This window comes from Leucoraja erinacea, unplaced genomic scaffold (genome assembly GCF_028641065.1).
Source record: "Leucoraja erinacea ecotype New England unplaced genomic scaffold, Leri_hhj_1 Leri_227S, whole genome shotgun sequence".
Taxonomy (NCBI): domain Eukaryota; kingdom Metazoa; phylum Chordata; class Chondrichthyes; order Rajiformes; family Rajidae; genus Leucoraja; species Leucoraja erinaceus.
The window spans coordinates 98882-117911 of NW_026576128.1; the positions used below are offsets into that span (position 1 = coordinate 98882).

Genomic DNA, 19030 nt, shown 5'->3' on the forward strand with positions numbered 1-19030 from the left:
CGAACTCCATTCCCTTTATCCTGTTTTCACTCCTTGTACTTCCTTATGTGTGTGCGGGCGGTTCGAATCGGTCCCTGGATGCTCGGCGTCCCCCCCCCCCCTCACCCCCCACATTCACCAACACGCACTCAACCCCCTCACCCACCCCACTCACCAACCCGCACTAAAACCCACATTCACCCCCACCCCACACACCCCACCACTCATGCCCCCCACTCACACCCCAACTCACGCCGCCCCCACTCATACCCTCACATCCATCCACTCACCCCCCCCCCCCCTTCCCCACACTCACCCCCACCCTCACCTCCCCCACTTCCCCCCTCACACCCAAGACCTCCCCATTCCGCCCGCCCCCACATCCCTTCAGTCCCCCACGCCCCTGACCTCCACACCCCTTCCCCACTCCCCCTCTCCCGTCCTTCCCCTTCAAGCACTAGTAATGCTCACATGTCAGTAATGTCCTGTTTGCCAACTCTGGGTTCCCCTCCTGCAGGGTTTAGGAGCCGTTGCTGTGGACGGAGAGACGGGGACGTGAGCGGCCATTGAGGGCGACCAGGGTGCCGGTGAGCTCCACCCCTTCCAATCTGCTCGGTGTGTGGGCTGAGCTTCGAGGGGCTGAGCTTCGATGGAGGACCACATGACGGGGCACGACAAGGAGAAGCGTTATGAGTGCGACGTGTGTGGCAAGGCTTTGCGGTACCCAAGCCAGCTGGAGAACCCAACGGCGGCTGCACACGGGAGAACGCCCCTTCGACTGTTTGGACTGCGGCAGGAGCTTCAAGACGGCGCGGGACCTGAAGGACCACCGGCGGGTGCACACAGGCGAGAAGCCCTATGGCTGCTCCATCTGCGGCAGGGGCTTTGCCCAATCGTCGGGGCTGATGCGGCACCGGCGAGTGCACAGCGGTGAACGTCCCTTCCCCTGCCCGTCCTGTGGCAAGGGCTTCATCCGCCTTGACCACCTGCGAGTCCACACCGGCCAGCGCCCCTTCATTTGTTAAGGTCCCATATAGGAGATTAGTGGGCAAAATTAGGGCACATGGTATTGGGGTTAGGATGCTGACATGGATAGAGAATTGGTTGGCAGACAGGAAACAAAATGTAGGGATTAACGTGTCCCTTTCAGAATGGCAGGCAGTGACTAGTGGGGTATCGCAAGGCTCGGTGCTGGGACCGCAGCTATTTACTATATATATTAATGATTTAGATGAAGGGATTAAAAGCAACATTAGCAAATTATCAAATGACACAAAGCTGGGTGGCAGTATCAACTATCAGGAGGATGCTATGAGGATGCAGGGTGACTGGCAGGTTGGGTGGGTGAGCAGATGCATAGCAAATGCAGTTTAGATAAATGTGAGGTTATCCACTTTGGAGTCAAAAACAGGTAGACAGATCATGAAATGATGGGGAAAGGGGAAGTACAATGGGATCTGGGGGCCCTTGTTCATCAGTCAATGAATGTAAGCATACAGGTACAGCAGGGAGTGAAGAAAGTGAATGGCATGTTGGACACTTCAGAACACGGGGTGTTGAGTATAGGAGCAAAGACGTCCTTATGCAGTTGTACAGGGCCCTAGTGAGACCACACCTCGATTTTGAACACTCTGAAACGTCACCTATCCATGTTCTCCACAGATGCTGCCTGACCCGCTGAGTTACTGCAGCACTCTGTGAAACGTCACATATCCATGTTCTCCACAGATGCTGCCTGACCCGCAGAGTTACTGCAGCACCTTGTGTTAGAGACATAGTGTGGAAACAGGCCCAACTTGCCACACACCAATCAACATGTCACAGCTACACTAGTCCGACCTGCCTGCGTTTGGTCCATATCCATACAAACTTGACCTATCCATGTAACTGCTTCTTAAACGTTGTGATAGTCCCATCCTCAGCTACCTCCTCCGGCAACTCGTTCCATACATCCACCACCCTCTGTGTGAAAAAGTTACCCCTCAGATTCCTGTTAAATCTGTCCCCTTCACCTTGAACCCATGTCCTCTGGTCCTCGATTCTCCTACTCTGGTCAAGAGATTCTGCGCATCTAACTAAATTGTTTTCTATGCAAGATTCCAGCATCTGCAGTTTCTTGTGTCTCCCTCACCTATCACCACCTATCACTTCTGGAGAAGGGTCTCAACCTGAAACATCATCCATTCCTTCTCTCTAGAGATGCTGCCTGTCCCACTGAGTTACTCCAGCATTTTGTATCCACTTATCACTTGCCAGGCTTTGTCCAGCCCCCATCTCTCTTTTCCAGCTTCCTCCCCCCACCCTCTCCAATCAGCCTGAAGAAGGGTTTTGGCCCGAAACTTCGCCTATTTCCTTCGTTCCATAGATGCTGCTGCACCCGCTGTGTACCTTCGATTTTCCAGCATCTGCAGTTCCTTCTTAAACAATCTGAAGAAGGGTCGTAGAAACATAGAAAATAGGTGCAGCAGTAGAGGCCATTCGGCCCTTTAAACCTGCACCGCCATTCAATATGATCATGGCTGATCATCCAAATCAATATCCCATACCTGCCTTCTCTCCATCCCTTTAGCCACAAGGTCCACATCTATCTCATTCTTAAATCTAGCCAATGAACTGGCCTCAACTACCTTCTGTGGCAAAGAATTCCACAGATTCACCACTCTCTGGGTGAAAAATGATTTTCTCATCTCGGTCCTAAAAAACTTCCCTCTTATCCTTAAACTGTGACCCCTTGTTCTGGACTTCCCCAACATCGGGTATTATCTAGCCTGTCCAATCCCTTAAGAATTTTGTAAGTTTTTATAAGATCCCCCCTCAATCTTCTAAATTCTAGCGAGTACAAGCCGAGTCTATCCAGTATTTCTTCATATGAAAATCCTGCCATCCCAGGAATCAGTTTAGTGAACCTTCTCTGTACTCCCTCTATGGCTAGAATGTATTTACTCAGATTAGGAGACCAAAACTGTACGCAATACTCCAGGTGTGGTCTCACCAAGACCCTGTACAACTGCAGTAGAAACTCCCTGCTCCTATACTCAAATCCTTTTGCAATGCAAGCTAACATATCATTCGCTTTCTTTACTGCCTGCTGCACCTGCATGCCTACCTTCAATGACTGATGTACCATGACACCCAGGTCTCGCTGCATCTCCCCCTTTCCCAATCGGACACCATTTAGATAATAGTCTGCTTTCCCGTTCTGATCTCTCTTGTCCAGCTTCCTCTCCCACCCTCTCCACTCAGTCTGAAGAAAGGTTTTGGCCCGAAACGTCGCCTATTTCCTTCGCTCCATAGATGCTGCTGCACCCGCTGAGTTTCTCCAGCAATTTTTTGTACCTTCGATTTTCCAGCATCTGCAGTTCCTTCTTAAACAATCTGAAGAAGGGTCCTGACTCAAAACGTCCTCTGTCAATTCCCTCTAAAGCAGTGGAAGAACTCTGTGGGTCAGGCGGCATCTGTAGAGGGAAGGGAATCTAAAGCGACCTCTATCACCTCTCCTTTCCAACATTCCCCACCAGGGCTGCCCTTAGGATGTGCGGGGCCCAATTGGGAACAATTTTCATAGAAATATCAATGTATAATTATAAATGAGTCACATGTCATGAGTAATATGAGTTAGTCGGCTTTAAAAAAAATCTTTATCCCGCGCATGTTCAGATTGTTCTTTCCGTAAAAAATAAAAAAAGTAACGATTCAATTTGCTTCCAAATGTCCTTCTTTCTGAATTACTGAATGGGTGAGGGGTGGAGGGTGATGGCAGGTGAAAAGATGGTGGGGAAAAACGGGAGCACACCAGGAGAACATGAATCAGTTGTCATCTTATTGAATGACTATACTAGTTCCTGGTCCGAGAACACGAATGCAATTATCAAGAAAGCTCATCAGCGCCCCTACTTCCTGAGAAGATTACGGAGAGTCGGTTTGTCAAGGAGGACTCTCTCGAACTTCTACAGGTGCACAGTAGAGAGCATGCTGACCGGTTGCATCGTGGCTTGGTTTCGGCAACCTGAGCACCCTGGAGAGGAAAACACTAAAAAAGTAGCAAACAGTGCCCAGTCCACCATCGGCTCTGGCCTTCCTTCCATCGAGGGGATTTATCGCAGTCGCTGCCTCAAAAAGGCTGGCAGTATCATCAAAGACCCACACCATCCTGGCCACACACTCATCTCCCTGCTACCTTCAGGTAGAAACATAGAAAATAGGTGCAGGAGTAGATGCCATTCGGACCATCGAGCCTGCACCGCCATTCAATATGATCATGGCTGATCATCCAACTCAGTATCCTGTACTTGCTTTCTCTCCATATCCCCTGATCCCTTTAGCCACAATCTGTAGACAACACCATGCCGCGTTTACACCCACCAAGTCCAGGCTGGGTCTGGCACAGGGACCATAGATGGCAAACTCATTCAGCTGTTGAATCCATGCTTGCAACACAGTATAGTGTCCAGACATATTTGAGGCATTGTCATACGATGATCCCTGAGATGGCGGGACTGTCAAATGAGGAAAGATGGAAAAGACCAGGCTTGTATTCACTGGAGTTTAGAAGGATGAGGGGGTATCTTATAGAAATATATAAAGTTATAAAAGGAATAATCATATAACAATTACAGCACGGAAACAGGCCATAAGGGGTTGGACAGGCGAGATGCAGGAAGATTATTCACGGTACACAAAAATGTCTGAAGAAGGGTTTCGGCCCGAAACGTTGCCCATTTCCTTCACTCCATAGAAACTGCTGCACCCGCTGAGTTTCTCCAGCTTTTTTTGTGTACCTTCGATTTTCCAGCATCTGCAGTTCCTTCTTAAACAGATTATTCCCGGGGTTGGGGTAGTCCAGAACAAGGGGTTACAGTTTAAGGATAAGAGGGAAGTATTTGAGGACCGAGATGAGAAGAACATTTTTTTTCACACACAGAGTGTTTTTCACACACACAGTAAATCTGTGGAATTCCCTGCCACAGAAGGTAGTCGAGGCCACAGTTCATTGGCTGAATTTAAGAGGTAGTTAGATGTGGCCCTTGTGGCTAATGGGATCAGGGGGTATGGACAGAAGGCAGGTACAGGATACTGAGTTGGATGATCAGCCATGATCATATTGAATGGCGGTGCAGGCTCGAAGGGCCGAATGGCCTCTACGCCTACACCTATTTTCTATGTTTCTATCTCGGCCCTTCTAGTCCGTGCCGAACACTTACTCTCACCTAATCCCATCTACCTGCATGGGACTAGGACTGGGCAAGCTAGATGCAGGAAAATGTTCCCAAATGTTGGGCGAGTCCAGAACCAGAGGCACACACAGTCTTAGAATAAAGGGGAGACCATTCAAGACTGAGGTGAGAATTTGGTAAGCCAGAGGATTGGGTAACATTTGAAGAGCAACAGAAGATAACTAAAAAGGCAATATGGGGAGAAAAGATGAGGTACGGAGGAAAGTTGTATAGTGCTCTGGTGAGACCACATCTGGAGTATTGTGTGCAGTTTTGGTCTCCTAATTTGAGGAAGGACATCATTGTGATTGAGGCAGTGCAGCGTAGGTTCACGAGATTGATCCCTGGGATGGCGGGACTGAGGAAAGATTGAAAAGACTAGGCTTGTGTTCACTGGAGGTTTAGAAGGATGAGGGGAGAGATCTTATAGAAACGTATAAAATTATAAAAGGACTGGACAAGCTAGATGCAGGAAAAAAAATCCAAAATGTTGGGCGAGTCCAGAACCAGGGGCCACAGTCTAACAAAGGGGAGGTCATTTGCACTCAGTGCGGCAAGGGCTTCACCCGCTCCTCCAGCCTACTGGAGCACCAGCGCACCCACGCTGACGAACGCCCTTACACCTGCGCCCACTGCGGCAAGGTGGGCTCTCCCCCCCTCTCTCCCCCGTTCTAGGGGAGAGAGGGGGGAGAGAGAGAGGGAGAGAGAAAGAGAGAGAGAGAGGAGAGAGAGGGGGAGAGAGGGGGAGAGAGGGAGAGGGAGGGAGAGGGAGGGAGAGGAAGGGAGAGAGCTGTGTACATCCTGCAGTCGTTGTTTACTATTTGACAGTAAAACCAGATTGAACACAGACAGACAGAGAGAATGAAAGAGCGCGAGAGAATGAGAGAAAGAAGGAATGAGAGAGAAAGAGAGAAAGAGTGTGAGAGAGTGAACACGACCCCCACACTACATCCTCCCTCCCACTCACCCCCCCCCCCCCCCTCCCCCCCCCCCCCCCCCCCCCCCCCCCCCCCATCAGCACCATATGACCATATATAAACCATATAACAATTACAGCACGGAAACAGGCCATCTCGACCCTTCTAGTCCGTGCCGAACACATAATCTCCCATAGTCCCATATAACTGCGCTCAGACCATAACCTTCCATTCCCTTCCCGTCCATATAACTATCCAATTTTTTTTTAAATGATAAAAACGAACCTGCCTCCACCACCTTCACTGGAAGCTCATTCCACACAGCCACCACTGTCTGAGTAAAGAAGTTCCCCCTCATGTTACCCCTAAACTTCAGTCCCTTAATTCTCAAGTCATGTCCCCTTGTTTGAATCTTCCCTACTCTCAGTGGGAAAAGCTTTTCCACGTCAACTCTGTCTATCCCTCTCATCATTTTAAAAACCTCTATCAAGTCCCCCCTTAACCTTCTGCGCTCCAAAGAATAAAGCCCTAACTTGTTCAACCTTTCTCTGTAACTTAGTTGCTGAGACCCAGGCAACATTCTAGTAAAGCTCCTCTGTACTCTCTCTATTTTGTTGACATCCTTCCTATAATTAGGCGACCAAAATTGTACACCGTACTCCAGAATTGGCCTCACCAATGCCTTGTGCAATTTTAACATTACATCCCAACTTCTATACTCAATGCTCTGATTTATAAAGGCCAGCACACCAAAAGCTTTCTTTACCACCCTATCTACATGAGATTCCACTTTCAGGGAACTGAGCACAGTTATTCCCAGATCCCTCTGTTCACCTACATTCTTCAATTCCCTACCATTTACCATGTACGTCCTATTTTGATTTGTCCTGCCAAGATGTAGCACCTCACACTTATGAGCATTAAACTCCATCTGTCATCTTTCAGCCCACTCTTCCAACTGGCATAAATCTCTCTGTCGACTTTGAAATTCTCCTTCATTACCCACAACCCCACCTAACCCCACATTGATTTCTCGTGTTGCACAGAAGGTAGTTGAGGCCACAGATCATTGGCTATATTTAAGAGGGAGTTAGATCCCTTGTGGCTAATGGGATCAGGGGGTATGGAGAGAATGCTGGTACAGGATACTGAGTTGGATGATCAGCCATGATCATATTGAATGGCGGTGCCAGCTCAAAGGGCCGAATGTCCTACTCCTGCACCTATTTTCTATGTTTCTATATGAATGAAGAGACGGACAGAGATACATTCTTGAAAGTGTGTACAAAAGTCAGGTCCTGCAGTCAGAGGATGTGAACAAACTTGTTGCCATGAAAATCTTCTCGAGTCTCTGAAAACCTATCTTCAGGAATTTAGAGACAAATTTAGTGAATACAAATTGAAAGCCAGGAGTAGGTGTCCAGATTCAGGATATAGCGATGTGAAAAAACAGGAATGAAAACTAAATGTGTAGGTAGGGGCCCCAGTGCACTGCTTTGCCCGGGGGCCTATAATGCTGTTAAGACGGCCCTGACTGGAGAAGGATCTTGATGATATCAGGATCATCCGGGAAAATCCTGGACAGGAGCGACAGTAAGTTTAAATATATGACACACACATATATATATTTCTCCAAGGTACACAAAAAAGCTGGAGAAACTCCGCGGGTGCAGCAGCATCTATGGAGTGAAGGAAATAGGAAACGTTTCAGGCCGAAACCCTTCTTCAGGGTTTCGGCCCGAAATGTTGCCTATATATTTCTCCAGTTTCTTTCTTGTGATTTCCTCGAATTATTTGTTGAGCAACCTTTTACTTTATTTCTTTCTTTCAACCTCCCTCTCTCCCTCGATGAAATCCCTCTATGAGACAGAGACAGAGAGAGGCAGAGACACACAGAGAGACACACACACAGAGAGAGACAGAGACAGACAGAGACAGACAGAGACAGACACAAGATATATTTATTTGTCACTTAGAAAAACTAAAGAATCCCCAAAACAAAACTGTTTAGACAAACTAAAATAAAAAAGACAGACAGAGACAGAGACAGAGATAGAGATAGAGAGAGACAAAGAGAGAAGAGAGAGAGAGAGAGAGAGAGAGAGAGAGAGAGATAGGGAGGGAGAGAGAGAGAGAGAGAGAGAGAGAGAGAGAGAGAGAGAGAGAGAGAGAGAGAGAGAGAGAGAGAGAGAGAGAGAGAGAGAGAGAGAGAGAGAGAGAGAGAGAGAGAGAGAGAGAGAGAGAGAGAGAGAGAGAGAGAGAGAGAGAGAGAGAGAGAGAGAGAGAGAGAGAGACAGGAGGCGAGACAGGTGGAGAGACAGGAGGAGAGACAGGTGGAGAGACAGTTAGAGAGACAGGTGGAGAGACAGGGAGAGAGACAAGGAGAGAGACAGAGAGAGACACATATGTACACACACACTAATTGACATTAACTGACACTAAGAAATTAATATTGAATTGCTAAGCTTGCTATTGTGTTGTACTGCTTACAGCTGCAAGAACGCGTAGCATCAATAAAGGGCTATAGGTGTATTGCGAATTTATGTACAGGGACATATCTATCCATGCACTGTATACGTATTTATACTGATGTATTTCAAATATGGATGTTATGTTTTATACTTTGGCAATATAACAATTTTATCATGCCTACAACGTTTTAAATTGAATTGAATTGAGAAAGAGAAAGACAGTGTGTGAGAATGAGAGTGAGAGAGAGAGAAAGAGAGGAGAGAAATAGAAACAGAGAGAAAGCGAGAGAATGAAAGAGAGAGAGAAAAGAGAGAGAAAGTGTGAGAGAAAAAGAGAGAAAGAGAAAATGAGAGTGAGAAAGAGAGTGTGAGAGAAAGATAGAAAGAGAAAGAGAGTGTGTGAGAGAGAGAGAGTGAGAGTGTGAGAGAGAGAGAAAGAGAGAGAGAAATAGAAACATAGAAAATAGGTGCAGGATTAGGCAATTCGACCCTTCGAGCCTGCACCGCCATTCAATATGATCATGGCTGTTCATCCAACTCAGTATCCTGTACCTGCCTTCTCTCCATACCCCCGATCCCTTTAGCCACAAGGGCCACATCTAACTCCTCTTAAATATAGCCAATGAACTGGCCTCAACTACCTTCTGTGGCAGAGAATTCCACAGATTCACCACTCTCTGTGTGAAAAATGTTTGTGTGAGCGAGAGCGAGAGAGAAATAGAGAGAAAGAGACAGAGAAAGAGAGTGTGTGAGAAAGAGAGAGCAACCCCTGATTTTAAAGAACTAGATGATACATCAAAACTAAGAATAATCATTGGCGAAGGAAATACGGCACATCTTGGTGCACAATACGTAACAGCATGCCACAACCTGAGAGACGGTGAATGACCAACTTGCACATATGTACGCACACACTAATCGACATTAACTAACGCAAAGAAATTACTATTGAATTGCTAAACTTGCTATTGTGTTGTACTGCTTACAGCTACAAGAACGTGTAGCATCAATAAAGGGCTATAGGTCTAGTGCGAATTTATGTACAGGGACATATCTATCCATACACTGTATACTTGTATTTATACTGATGCATTTCAAAAATGGATGTCATGTTTTATACTTTGGCAAAATAACAATGTTTTTATCATGCCAATAAAAGTTTTTTAAATTGAAATTGAATTGAATTGAGAGAGAGAGAGAGAGAGAGTGTGTGTGTGTGAGGGAGAGAGAGAAAGAGAGACAGTGAGAGGGAGACACCCACGACCAACACGACTCCCTTCACCCCCCACCACCCATCAGCATCAGCCGAGATTGATGCTAGTGTTGCGGCGGCGGCGGGACCCGACCCCCCCCCCACCCACACGCACACTCACTACCCCACTTAACCCCCCACTCTCTCCTCCTCACACCCTCCACCCTCCTCTCTCCCTCCCCTTAATCTTCACCCTCCCCCTCACTCACTGCCCCACTGAACCCCACGCCTCCATGCTCACTACCTCCTCACTCCCAGCTCTGTTCCCTCCTCTCTCTATCTCAAATCTGCCTCACTTCTTCATTCCTTCCTTCCTTCATCCATCCTCCTCCTCCCCCCCCCTCCTCCTCCCATCCTGCGCCTCCCCCTCCCCCTCCCCTCCTCCTCCCCCTCCCCTCCTCCTCCTCCTCCTCCCCCCCTCCTCCTCCACCTCCTCCACCTCCCTCCTCCTCCTCCCTCATCTTCCTCCTCCTCCTTCCTCCTCCTCCTCCCCCTCCTGCCTCCTCCTCCTCCCCCCCTCCTCCCTCCTCCCTCCTCCCCTCCTCCTCCTCCTCCTCCTCCTCCCTCCTCCCTCCCTCCTCCTACTCCCCCCTCCCCCCCCTCCACTCCCGCCTCCTCGTCCTCCCCCCCTCCTCACTCCCCCCCCCCCCCCCCCTAACTCTAGTCCCCTCTCCCTCTTCCCCCTCTCACACACTCTCTCCCTTAAGGATAACGGGGAAGTCTTTTAGGACTGAGATGAGAGAAACATTTTTTTTCACACACAGATAGTGGCGAATCTGTGGAATTCTCTGCCACAGAAGGTAGATGAGGCCACACAGTTCATTGGATATATTTAAGCGGGAGTTAGATGTGGCCCTTGTGGCTAAAGGGATTAGGGGGTATGGAGAGAAGGCAGGTACAGGATACCGAGTTGGATGATCAGCCATGATCATATTGAATGGCGGTGCAGGCTCGAAGGGACGAATGGCACCTATTTTCTATGTTTCTATGACCTTTGACTAGTCTCCTGTTATGTAAGAGTTTTGTAACTAAAGTTTGTGATCGAAGAAACACAGCATGATAAGTGTATTATATACGTGACAAGTATGTTTCGAATGGGTTCAGCCTATGATTGATTTAAGAATTGTGTTAAATGTCATCGCTGCAACTCTGTACAAGCATGTGACCACTGACCTACACACTATAAAAGTCCCTATATGTCTGTTCATTGGAATAATGACTTGGAAGATTCAAGTGCTTGTTGCTACTTGACTCGCGTATCTCTGACGTTCCCGCCGGCATGATCAGGAAAGATGAGTTGGTTTACCCAACCCATTGTGTGTTGTCTGTTTTAAGTAGCAAACATGTTGGGGAAGTCCAGAACAAGGGGTCACAGTTTAAGGATAAGGGGAATCATTTTTCACACAGAGAGTGGTGAATCTCTGGAATTCTCTGCCACAGAAGGTAGTTGAGGCCAGTTCATTGGCTATATTTAGTCAAGTCGTCACATTTATTTATATAGCACATTTAAAAAAAAAACAACTCTCGTTGGCCAAATTGCTTTACATTTGTTATAAGAGGGAGTTCGATGTGGCCCTTGTGCTTTACATTTGTTTAAGAGGGAGTTAGATGTAGCCATTGTAGCTAAAGGGATCAGGGGGTATGGAGAGAAGGCAGGTACACGATACAGAGTTGGATGATCAGCCATGATCATACTGAATGGCGGTGCAGGCTCGAAGGGACGAATGGCCTACTCCGGCACCTATTTTATATGTTTCTGTGTTTCTATGAGGGTTAGAATGGGGGGGGGGGGATTAGTAATGTTACAAAATTTTGAGATTTTAAAAATCAAGTCTGCAATTTATCCCATCAGATAAAGCATAAAAAGAAGTTTAATTTGACACCTAATTCACTTTCATATCTCAAGTATTTAAAACGTTATGGCCATTTTCATACTCGGAAATTAGCATCTTGTTCCCTATTGATTTTCTATGGACATAACAAAAAAGCTGTGATCGTGGACAGTCAAAAGCCCATAACTTTCTTAAAAATTAAGAGAACTGAATGAAATTTTCAGTTATCATAGATTGAAGCATTCTGAAACAAATATAAAACAATCTTACTTGGATGACCTGAAATTAAAGCATATAATTAGTTAGTCACCCAATTGTAGCTAATTTCAGACTTCAATTACTAGATCTAAACACTTATCTATTTCTTAATAAATAATTAACATTTTAAATAGCCTAAGTGTCCAAATAACATTCACAAATAATTCACAATAAAACAAGATTTTTAAATCTCATTTACATTAATTTATAGGCCAATGGAAGGAATTTAGTGTTCAATTGCTGTAAATTAAAGTCAACATATCAGCTTTCTAGTGGATTCCTGTGAATGCGCTGGTTTAGAATGTTCACTTTGCGCTAGATTTGTGCCCTCAAATGCCCAGAAAAATACTGCGGGATATAATGGGCCCAAAATGAGCTACTCGCAACATTAAACTTTGTATAAAGGGACCTTAAGAAGCCCTTTTTAATGTAAAAATAAACAGCCTACCTTCTGTTGTCTGCTGTATGAGATCCGACCCGTTGCCGGCGGTCGGGGGTTTATAGGTTATTTTTTACACTACTATAACAATTATATAAAGCCATTAAAAGTAATAATAGCTAAAGCGAGGGAATCTTCCAGCGATTTTTCGTTAATAATTAACTAGGCTGAACATCCTCGATTTGAACAGCCTAGAGAAAATCGCGTTTTAAACCCGCCCCCCTCTAAACGGCGCCAAAATCGCGCACACGGGCTGGGACAGATTTTCAGCGACGCTTCAGGTAGGCTTTGCAACATACCTAGATGGATGGAACAAGTCAGGTGGGCTAGAGAGAATGGAGGGAGTGAAGGGATGGAGGGAGCAGGGCTAGAGAGGAGGGAGGGAGTGCCCACTGGCGAGTGACCCTATGGCGGCGCCGAGTGCGGGAAGAGCTTCAAGACGACGAATCACCTGATGTGCCACCTTAACTGAAGATGCACAGGCGGCTGCACACAGGGGAACGCCCCTATACCTGTAGCCACTGCGGCAAGAGCTTCATCCGTTCCGCTAGGCTGCTGGCCCACCAGCAGGCGCACACCAGTGAGAAACACCTCCCCAGGCCCTTTGGCTGCGCCGACTGCGGCAAAGACTTCAGGAGGGCGCAGGACCTGAAGATCCACCGGCGGTTGCACACGGGCGAGAAGCCGTTCGGCTGCCGCACCTGTTGCAAGAGCTTTGCCCAATTGTCGGGCCTGTGGCGGCACCCGCGGGTGCACGGCAGCGAGCGGCCCTTCGCCTGCCCCGACTGCGGCGAAGGCTTCAAGTCGGCGCAGGGGCTGAAGGTGCATGGGCGGCGCGTGCACACGGGGGAACGCCCCGACACCTACGGCGACTGCGGCAAGGGCTTCATCAGCTGCAGTAACAACCCCTCGATCACCAGCGCATCCACACTGGCGAGAGCCCCTTCATCTGTGCCCAGTGCGGCAAGGGCAACCCGCACCTCCAGGCTGCAGTCCCACGAGCGGATGCACACCGGCGACTGTCCCGTCCCCAGCCTGGTGTGTGGAGAGTGCTTTGCCATGGCCTCCCACGCCCTGCACAGCAGTAGCCAGCTCTATGACTGTCCGTGCTGCGGTGAGGTGTTTGTCAGTTCGCGAGGGGTTGCGGCAGCACTAGCACCAGCGGCTGCTCCCACTGCGGCAAGCGTTTCAAGAGCGCACGAGGGCTGCGGGAGCACCAGCGGATACACAGACCGTGATGGAGAAGGTGCATTTTAATTGTCACCATTATGTTTCAAGTGTATGCCGGAGAGCGGCAATACGTGATTCTAAACTCTGTTAATTCAGATGAAAATAACAAATGAATGATTCTTCTGCTGTATTGTTTACCAGCGTGGATCGTGCGGCAAGATGGAGTGAGTCCTCATTACAGACGAGATTGATTCTGGATACTGAACCTGCGCTAACACTTTATAGTCGAACATTTGAAATAAAAATAATTGATTGTTTATTTCACACCATGTAAAATGTAAAACATAGCAGTCAGATTTAGAAACATAGAAACATAGAAAATAAGTGAAGGAGTAGAGGCCGTTCGGCCCTTCGAGCCTGCACCGCCATTCAATATGATCATGGCTGATCATCCAACTCAGTATCCTGTACCAGCCTTCTCTCCATACCCCCTGATCCCTTTAGCCACAAGGGCCATATCAAACTCCCTCTTAAATAAAGCCAATGAACTGTGGCCTCAACTACCTTCTGTGGCAGAGTATTCCACAGATTCACCACTCTCTGTGTGGGAAAAAAATGTTTTCCTCATCTCGGTCCTAAAAGATTTCCCCCTTATCCTTAAACGGTGTGTGTGGCCCCTTGTTCTGGACTTCCCCAACATCGGGAACAATCTTCCTGCATCTAGCATGTCCAACCCCTTAAGAATATTGTAAGTTTCTATAAGATCCCCCTCAATCTTTTAAATTCTAGCGTGTACAAACCGAGTCTATCCAGTATTTCTTCATATGAAAGTCCTGACATCCCAGGACTCAGTCTGGTGAACCTTCTCTGTACTCCCTCTATGGCAAGAATGTATTTCCTCAGATTAGGAGACCAAACCTGTACGCAATACTCCAGGTGCGGTCTCACCAAGACACTGTACAACGGCAGTAGAAATTCCCTGCTCCTATACTCAAATACTTTTGCTATGAAACACAGACAACAGGCGCAGGAGGAGGCAATTCGGCCCTTCGAAGCCAGCACTGCCCATTCATTGCGATCATGGCTGAACGTCCCCTATCAATAGGGACAAACGTTTAGGGGTAACATGCAGGGAAACTTCTTTACTCAGAGAGTGGTAGCTGTGTGTGGAATGAGCTTCCAGTGGAAGTGGTGGAGGCCGGCAGATTCGAATTTATCATTTAAAAGTCAATTGGATCGGTATATGGATGGGAAAGGAATGGAGGCTGACATAGAGACATAGAAAATAGGTGCAGGAATAGAGGCCATTCGGCCCTTCGAGCCAGCACCGCCATTCGCTGTGATCATGGCTGATCATCCCCAATCAGTACCCCGTTTCTGCCTTCTCCCCATATCCGCTGACTCCACTATCTTTAAGAGCCCTATCTAGCTCTTTCTTGAAAGTTTCCAGAGAAACGGCCTCCTGAGAACCGACCTACTGAGGTAGAGAGTTCCACAGACTCACAACTCTCTGGTATCAGAACTGAGCGAGGAGGTGGACTCAAATGCAGGCTCGGACACAGGGCAGATCAGTTTTCAGAGTTTAATCGGTCCAAGTCGGTACACAGGTAAGCAAAAACGGAGGCAACAGTACAATCAAGGAGCAGGCAAAAACAGTGGTCGAAAAACAGGCAATGGTCGAGATAACAAGGTCAAAAGATTTCTAGACCTAGCACGACGTGATACAAAGTAACGTACACAACGAACTGGCAATGAGAACTAAAACACAAAGGGCTTAAATACACAGACTAACGGGATAACGAGACACAGGTCAACAATCACACGACGGGAAACGACATGACAGGAAATGGGACCTGAAACGAGAAGAGATGTGAGACACCAAAATAAAACAAGAATGCAAACAATAATAATAAAAACAATAATAAACAGAAACTAGATCAAACGTGAGACCTGACATCTGGGTGGAAAAGTGTTTCCTCGTCTCCGTTCTAAATGGCCGATCCCTTATTATTCAACTGTGTGTGTGTGGCCTCTGGTTCTGGAATCCCCCAACATCGGGAATTGCTTGCTTGCTTGCCTCGCCTTTTTAAAAAGTTTGTGTTCACAAAATGAATTTTGGTTGTCAGGTGGCTGCTGCCCAATTGATTGCCTCGCCTTTTAAAATTAGAACATCAGCGAACTCTGTGAACTTTCTCTCTCCTTCAGTGTCTCGGGTACGGGGAGATCTCGGCCGAGCTGAACGAGGCTTTGCTGAACTGAGCACAGGATTTCTGGAGTTGAACGACAGTCTCCGGCGATCTGACGAGCGATATCTGGCCCTGAACTCCATGCTAGACATCTGCGTGTACGAGAACTCGAGGCTGAATCTGTCGGGCCAAAGTTGCGCTGGGAGTCTTTACGTCTCGATGGCGAAACTCTCTGCCTATCGCTCGCTCCACTCCGAATCCCTGCAGGAGGTTAGCCATCTGAAGAACGAAATCCAGAACCTTAATGGGGGTAATGGCCCCGAGGAGGAGAGGAGGAGAGGGGGGAGAGGAGAGGGGGGAGAGGGAGAGGGGGGGGAGGAGGAGAGGGGGAGAGAGGGGGAGGGTGACAGTGGGAGGAAGAGAGGGAAAGAGGGGGAGGGGGGGGGAGAGAGAGGGGGGAGGCGGAGTGGGGGGAGGGAGGGGGAGTGGCAGGGAGGGGAGAGAAAGAGGGACGAGGGGGAGATATAGGGAGAGTTAAGAAAGAGGCGGAGAGAGAGAGGGAGAGAGAAGGAGAGAAAGGTAGAGAGAGAGGGAGAGAGGAGATAGAGAGAGAGATAGAGAGAGGAGAGAGAGAGAGAGAGAGAGAGAGAGAGAGAGAGAGAGAGAGAGAGAGAGAGAGAGAGAGAGAGAGAGAGAGAGAGAGAGAGAGAGAGAGAGAGAGAGAGAGAGAGAGAGAGAGAGAGAGAGAGAGAGAGAGAGAGAGAGAGAGAGAGAGAGAGAGAGAGAGAGAGAGAAAGAGAGAGAGGATGGGAGAGGGAGGGACTTGTGGGAGATGTGGGGAGAGAGTGGAGGGGATAGATAGTGTCGGTGCATTTTTACTTCAACCCAAACAACCATTTGCAGGCAGTGTTTTTTTCCTCAAACTAACCATATTTTAGTTTTCAAACCACATTATGGGTACTCACAGCTGTGGAAACATTTGTTCAGTGTTATTCAGAGCTCTGATTGAGGCACACCACTTGCAGAGACTGATTGAGGCACACCACTTGCAGAGACTGGTTGAGGCACACCACTTCCTGGTTTTATAGTCCCTCCCTCTCCCTCCAGCAGGGGCAGCAGAGAGAATGGGGAATTTTGTAAACACATTAATATATCTGTCATTTTGCATCGACGGGAAATAATCATCGGCACACATGCGGCGGATGGGGGTTCTGAGCGAGGTGGCCAAGAATGACGGCCGTAGGTGGCGGCGTTCTCTCGGAAATCGCTGCACAGAAGGGCAAAAGCAGTCAAGAACAGAAATTTAGTAATATAGGTAAACATAGAAACATAGAAACATAGACATTAGGTGCAGGAGTAGGTCATTCGGCCCTTCGAGCCTGCACCGCCATTCAATATGATCATGGCTGATCATCCAACTCGGTATCCCGTACCTGCCATCTCTCCATACCCCCTGATCCCCTTAGCCACAAGGGCCACATCTAACTCCCTCTTAAATATAGCCAATGAACTGGCCTCAACTACCCTCTGTGGCAGAGAGTTCCAGAGATTCACCACTCTCTGTGTGAAAAAAGTTCTTCTCATCTCGGTTTTAAAGGATTTCCCCCTTATCCTTAAGCTGTGATCCCCTTGTCCTGGACTTCCCTAACATCGGGAACAATCTTCCTGCATCTAGCCTGTCCAACCCCTTAAGAATTTTGTAAGTTTCTATAAGATCCCCTCTGAATCTTCTAAATTCTAGAGAGTATAAACCAAGTCTATCCAGTCTTTCTTCATAAGACAGTCCTGACATCCCAGGAATCAGTCTGGTGAACCGTCTCTGCACTCCCCCTATGGCAATAATGTCCTTCCTCAGATTTGGAGACCAAAACTGTACGCAATACTCCAGGTGTGGTCTCACCAAGACCCTGTACAACTGCATTAGAACCTCTCTGCTCCTATACTCAAATCCTTTTGCAATGAAAGCTAACATACCATTCGCTTTCTATACTGCCTGCTGCACCTGCATGCCTACCTTCAATGACAGGTGTACCATGACACCCAGGTCTCGCTGCATCTCCCCCTTTCCCAATCGGCCACCATTTAGATAATAGTCTGCTTTCCTGTTTTTGCCACCAAAATGTATAACCTCACATTTATCCACATTATACTGCATCTGCCAAACATTTGCCCACTCACCCAGCCTATCCAAGTCACCCTGCAGTCTCCTAGCATCGTCCTCACAGCTAACACTGCCCCCCAGCTTAGTCATCCGCAAACTTGGAGATATTGCCTTCAATTCCCTCATCCAGATCATTAATATATATTGTAAATAGCTGGGGTCCCAGTACTGAGCCTTGGGGTACCCCACTAGTCACTGCCTGCCATTGTGAAAAGGACCCGTTTACTCCTACTCTTTGCTTCCTGTTTGCCAGCCAGTTCTCTATCCACATCAATACTGAACCCCCAATGCCTTGTGCTTTAAGTTTGTATACTAATTTCTTATGTGGGACCTTGTCGAAAGCCTTCTGGAAGTAAACCAAGTCTATCCAGTCTTTTTTCATAAGACAGTCCTGACATCCGAGGAATCAGTCTGGTGAACATTCTCTGCACTCCCTCTATGGCAATAATATCCTTCCTCAGATTAGGAGGCCAAAACTGTACGCAATACTCCACGTGTGGTCTCACCTAGACCCTGTACAACTGCAGTCGAACCTCCCTGCTCCTATACTCAAATCCTTTTGCTGTGAAAGGATTGTTAATTGTTTTCTCTGTAAACCCCGCCCCCTCTCCACTCCCCCTCCCTTTCCTCTCCTCCCTCCCTCTCCCCATCCCCTCTCGCTCCTCCCTCCCTCTTTCCCTCCTCCCATTCCCCATCTCACCCTCCCTCCCCGACCTCACCCAGTGCCATACACGGGCTTGGAAGAGTACAGGTGCGGTCGCTCGCCAAAGGCATCCGCGCCCCGACCCCACACAACGTGAAGACCCTTCTGCTTCTCGTCTTCCTCGCCGGTAAGTGTACTCCCCCAGGGCACTTTTCCCGTGTTTTCTCCTTCCCACTCTCCCCTTCCTCCGCCTCTGCTTACCCCATCCTGTCTCCCCCCCCCCCCCCCCCTCTCCCCCTTCTTCTTCTCCCCCGCTTCCCTCCCTCCCCTTCCGCTCGCTCTCTTCCCCTCTTCTCTCTCCAATCCTCTGCCTCCCTTTCTCTCCCGTCTTTCTCTCCTCCAAGTTATTGCCCCACTATCCCCCCTGTCTCTCTCCATAATCATATAATCATATAACAATTACAGCACGGAAACAGGCCATCTCGGCCCTACAAGTCCGTGCCGAACAA

General features: G+C 48.1%; 1 protein-coding gene across 1 annotated transcript; it reads left to right on the top strand.

Moving 5' to 3' along the window:
• The first annotated feature begins 481 nt into the window (after positions 1 to 481).
• Positions 482 to 1186, top strand: LOC129716398 (protein krueppel-like). Its single transcript, XM_055666271.1, has one exon. It carries the CDS (start codon positions 669 to 671, stop codon positions 1002 to 1004), a length of 336 nt encoding a protein of 111 aa, XP_055522246.1. The 5' UTR covers positions 482 to 668; the 3' UTR covers positions 1005 to 1186.
• Positions 1187 to 19030: the final 17844 nt, after the last annotated feature.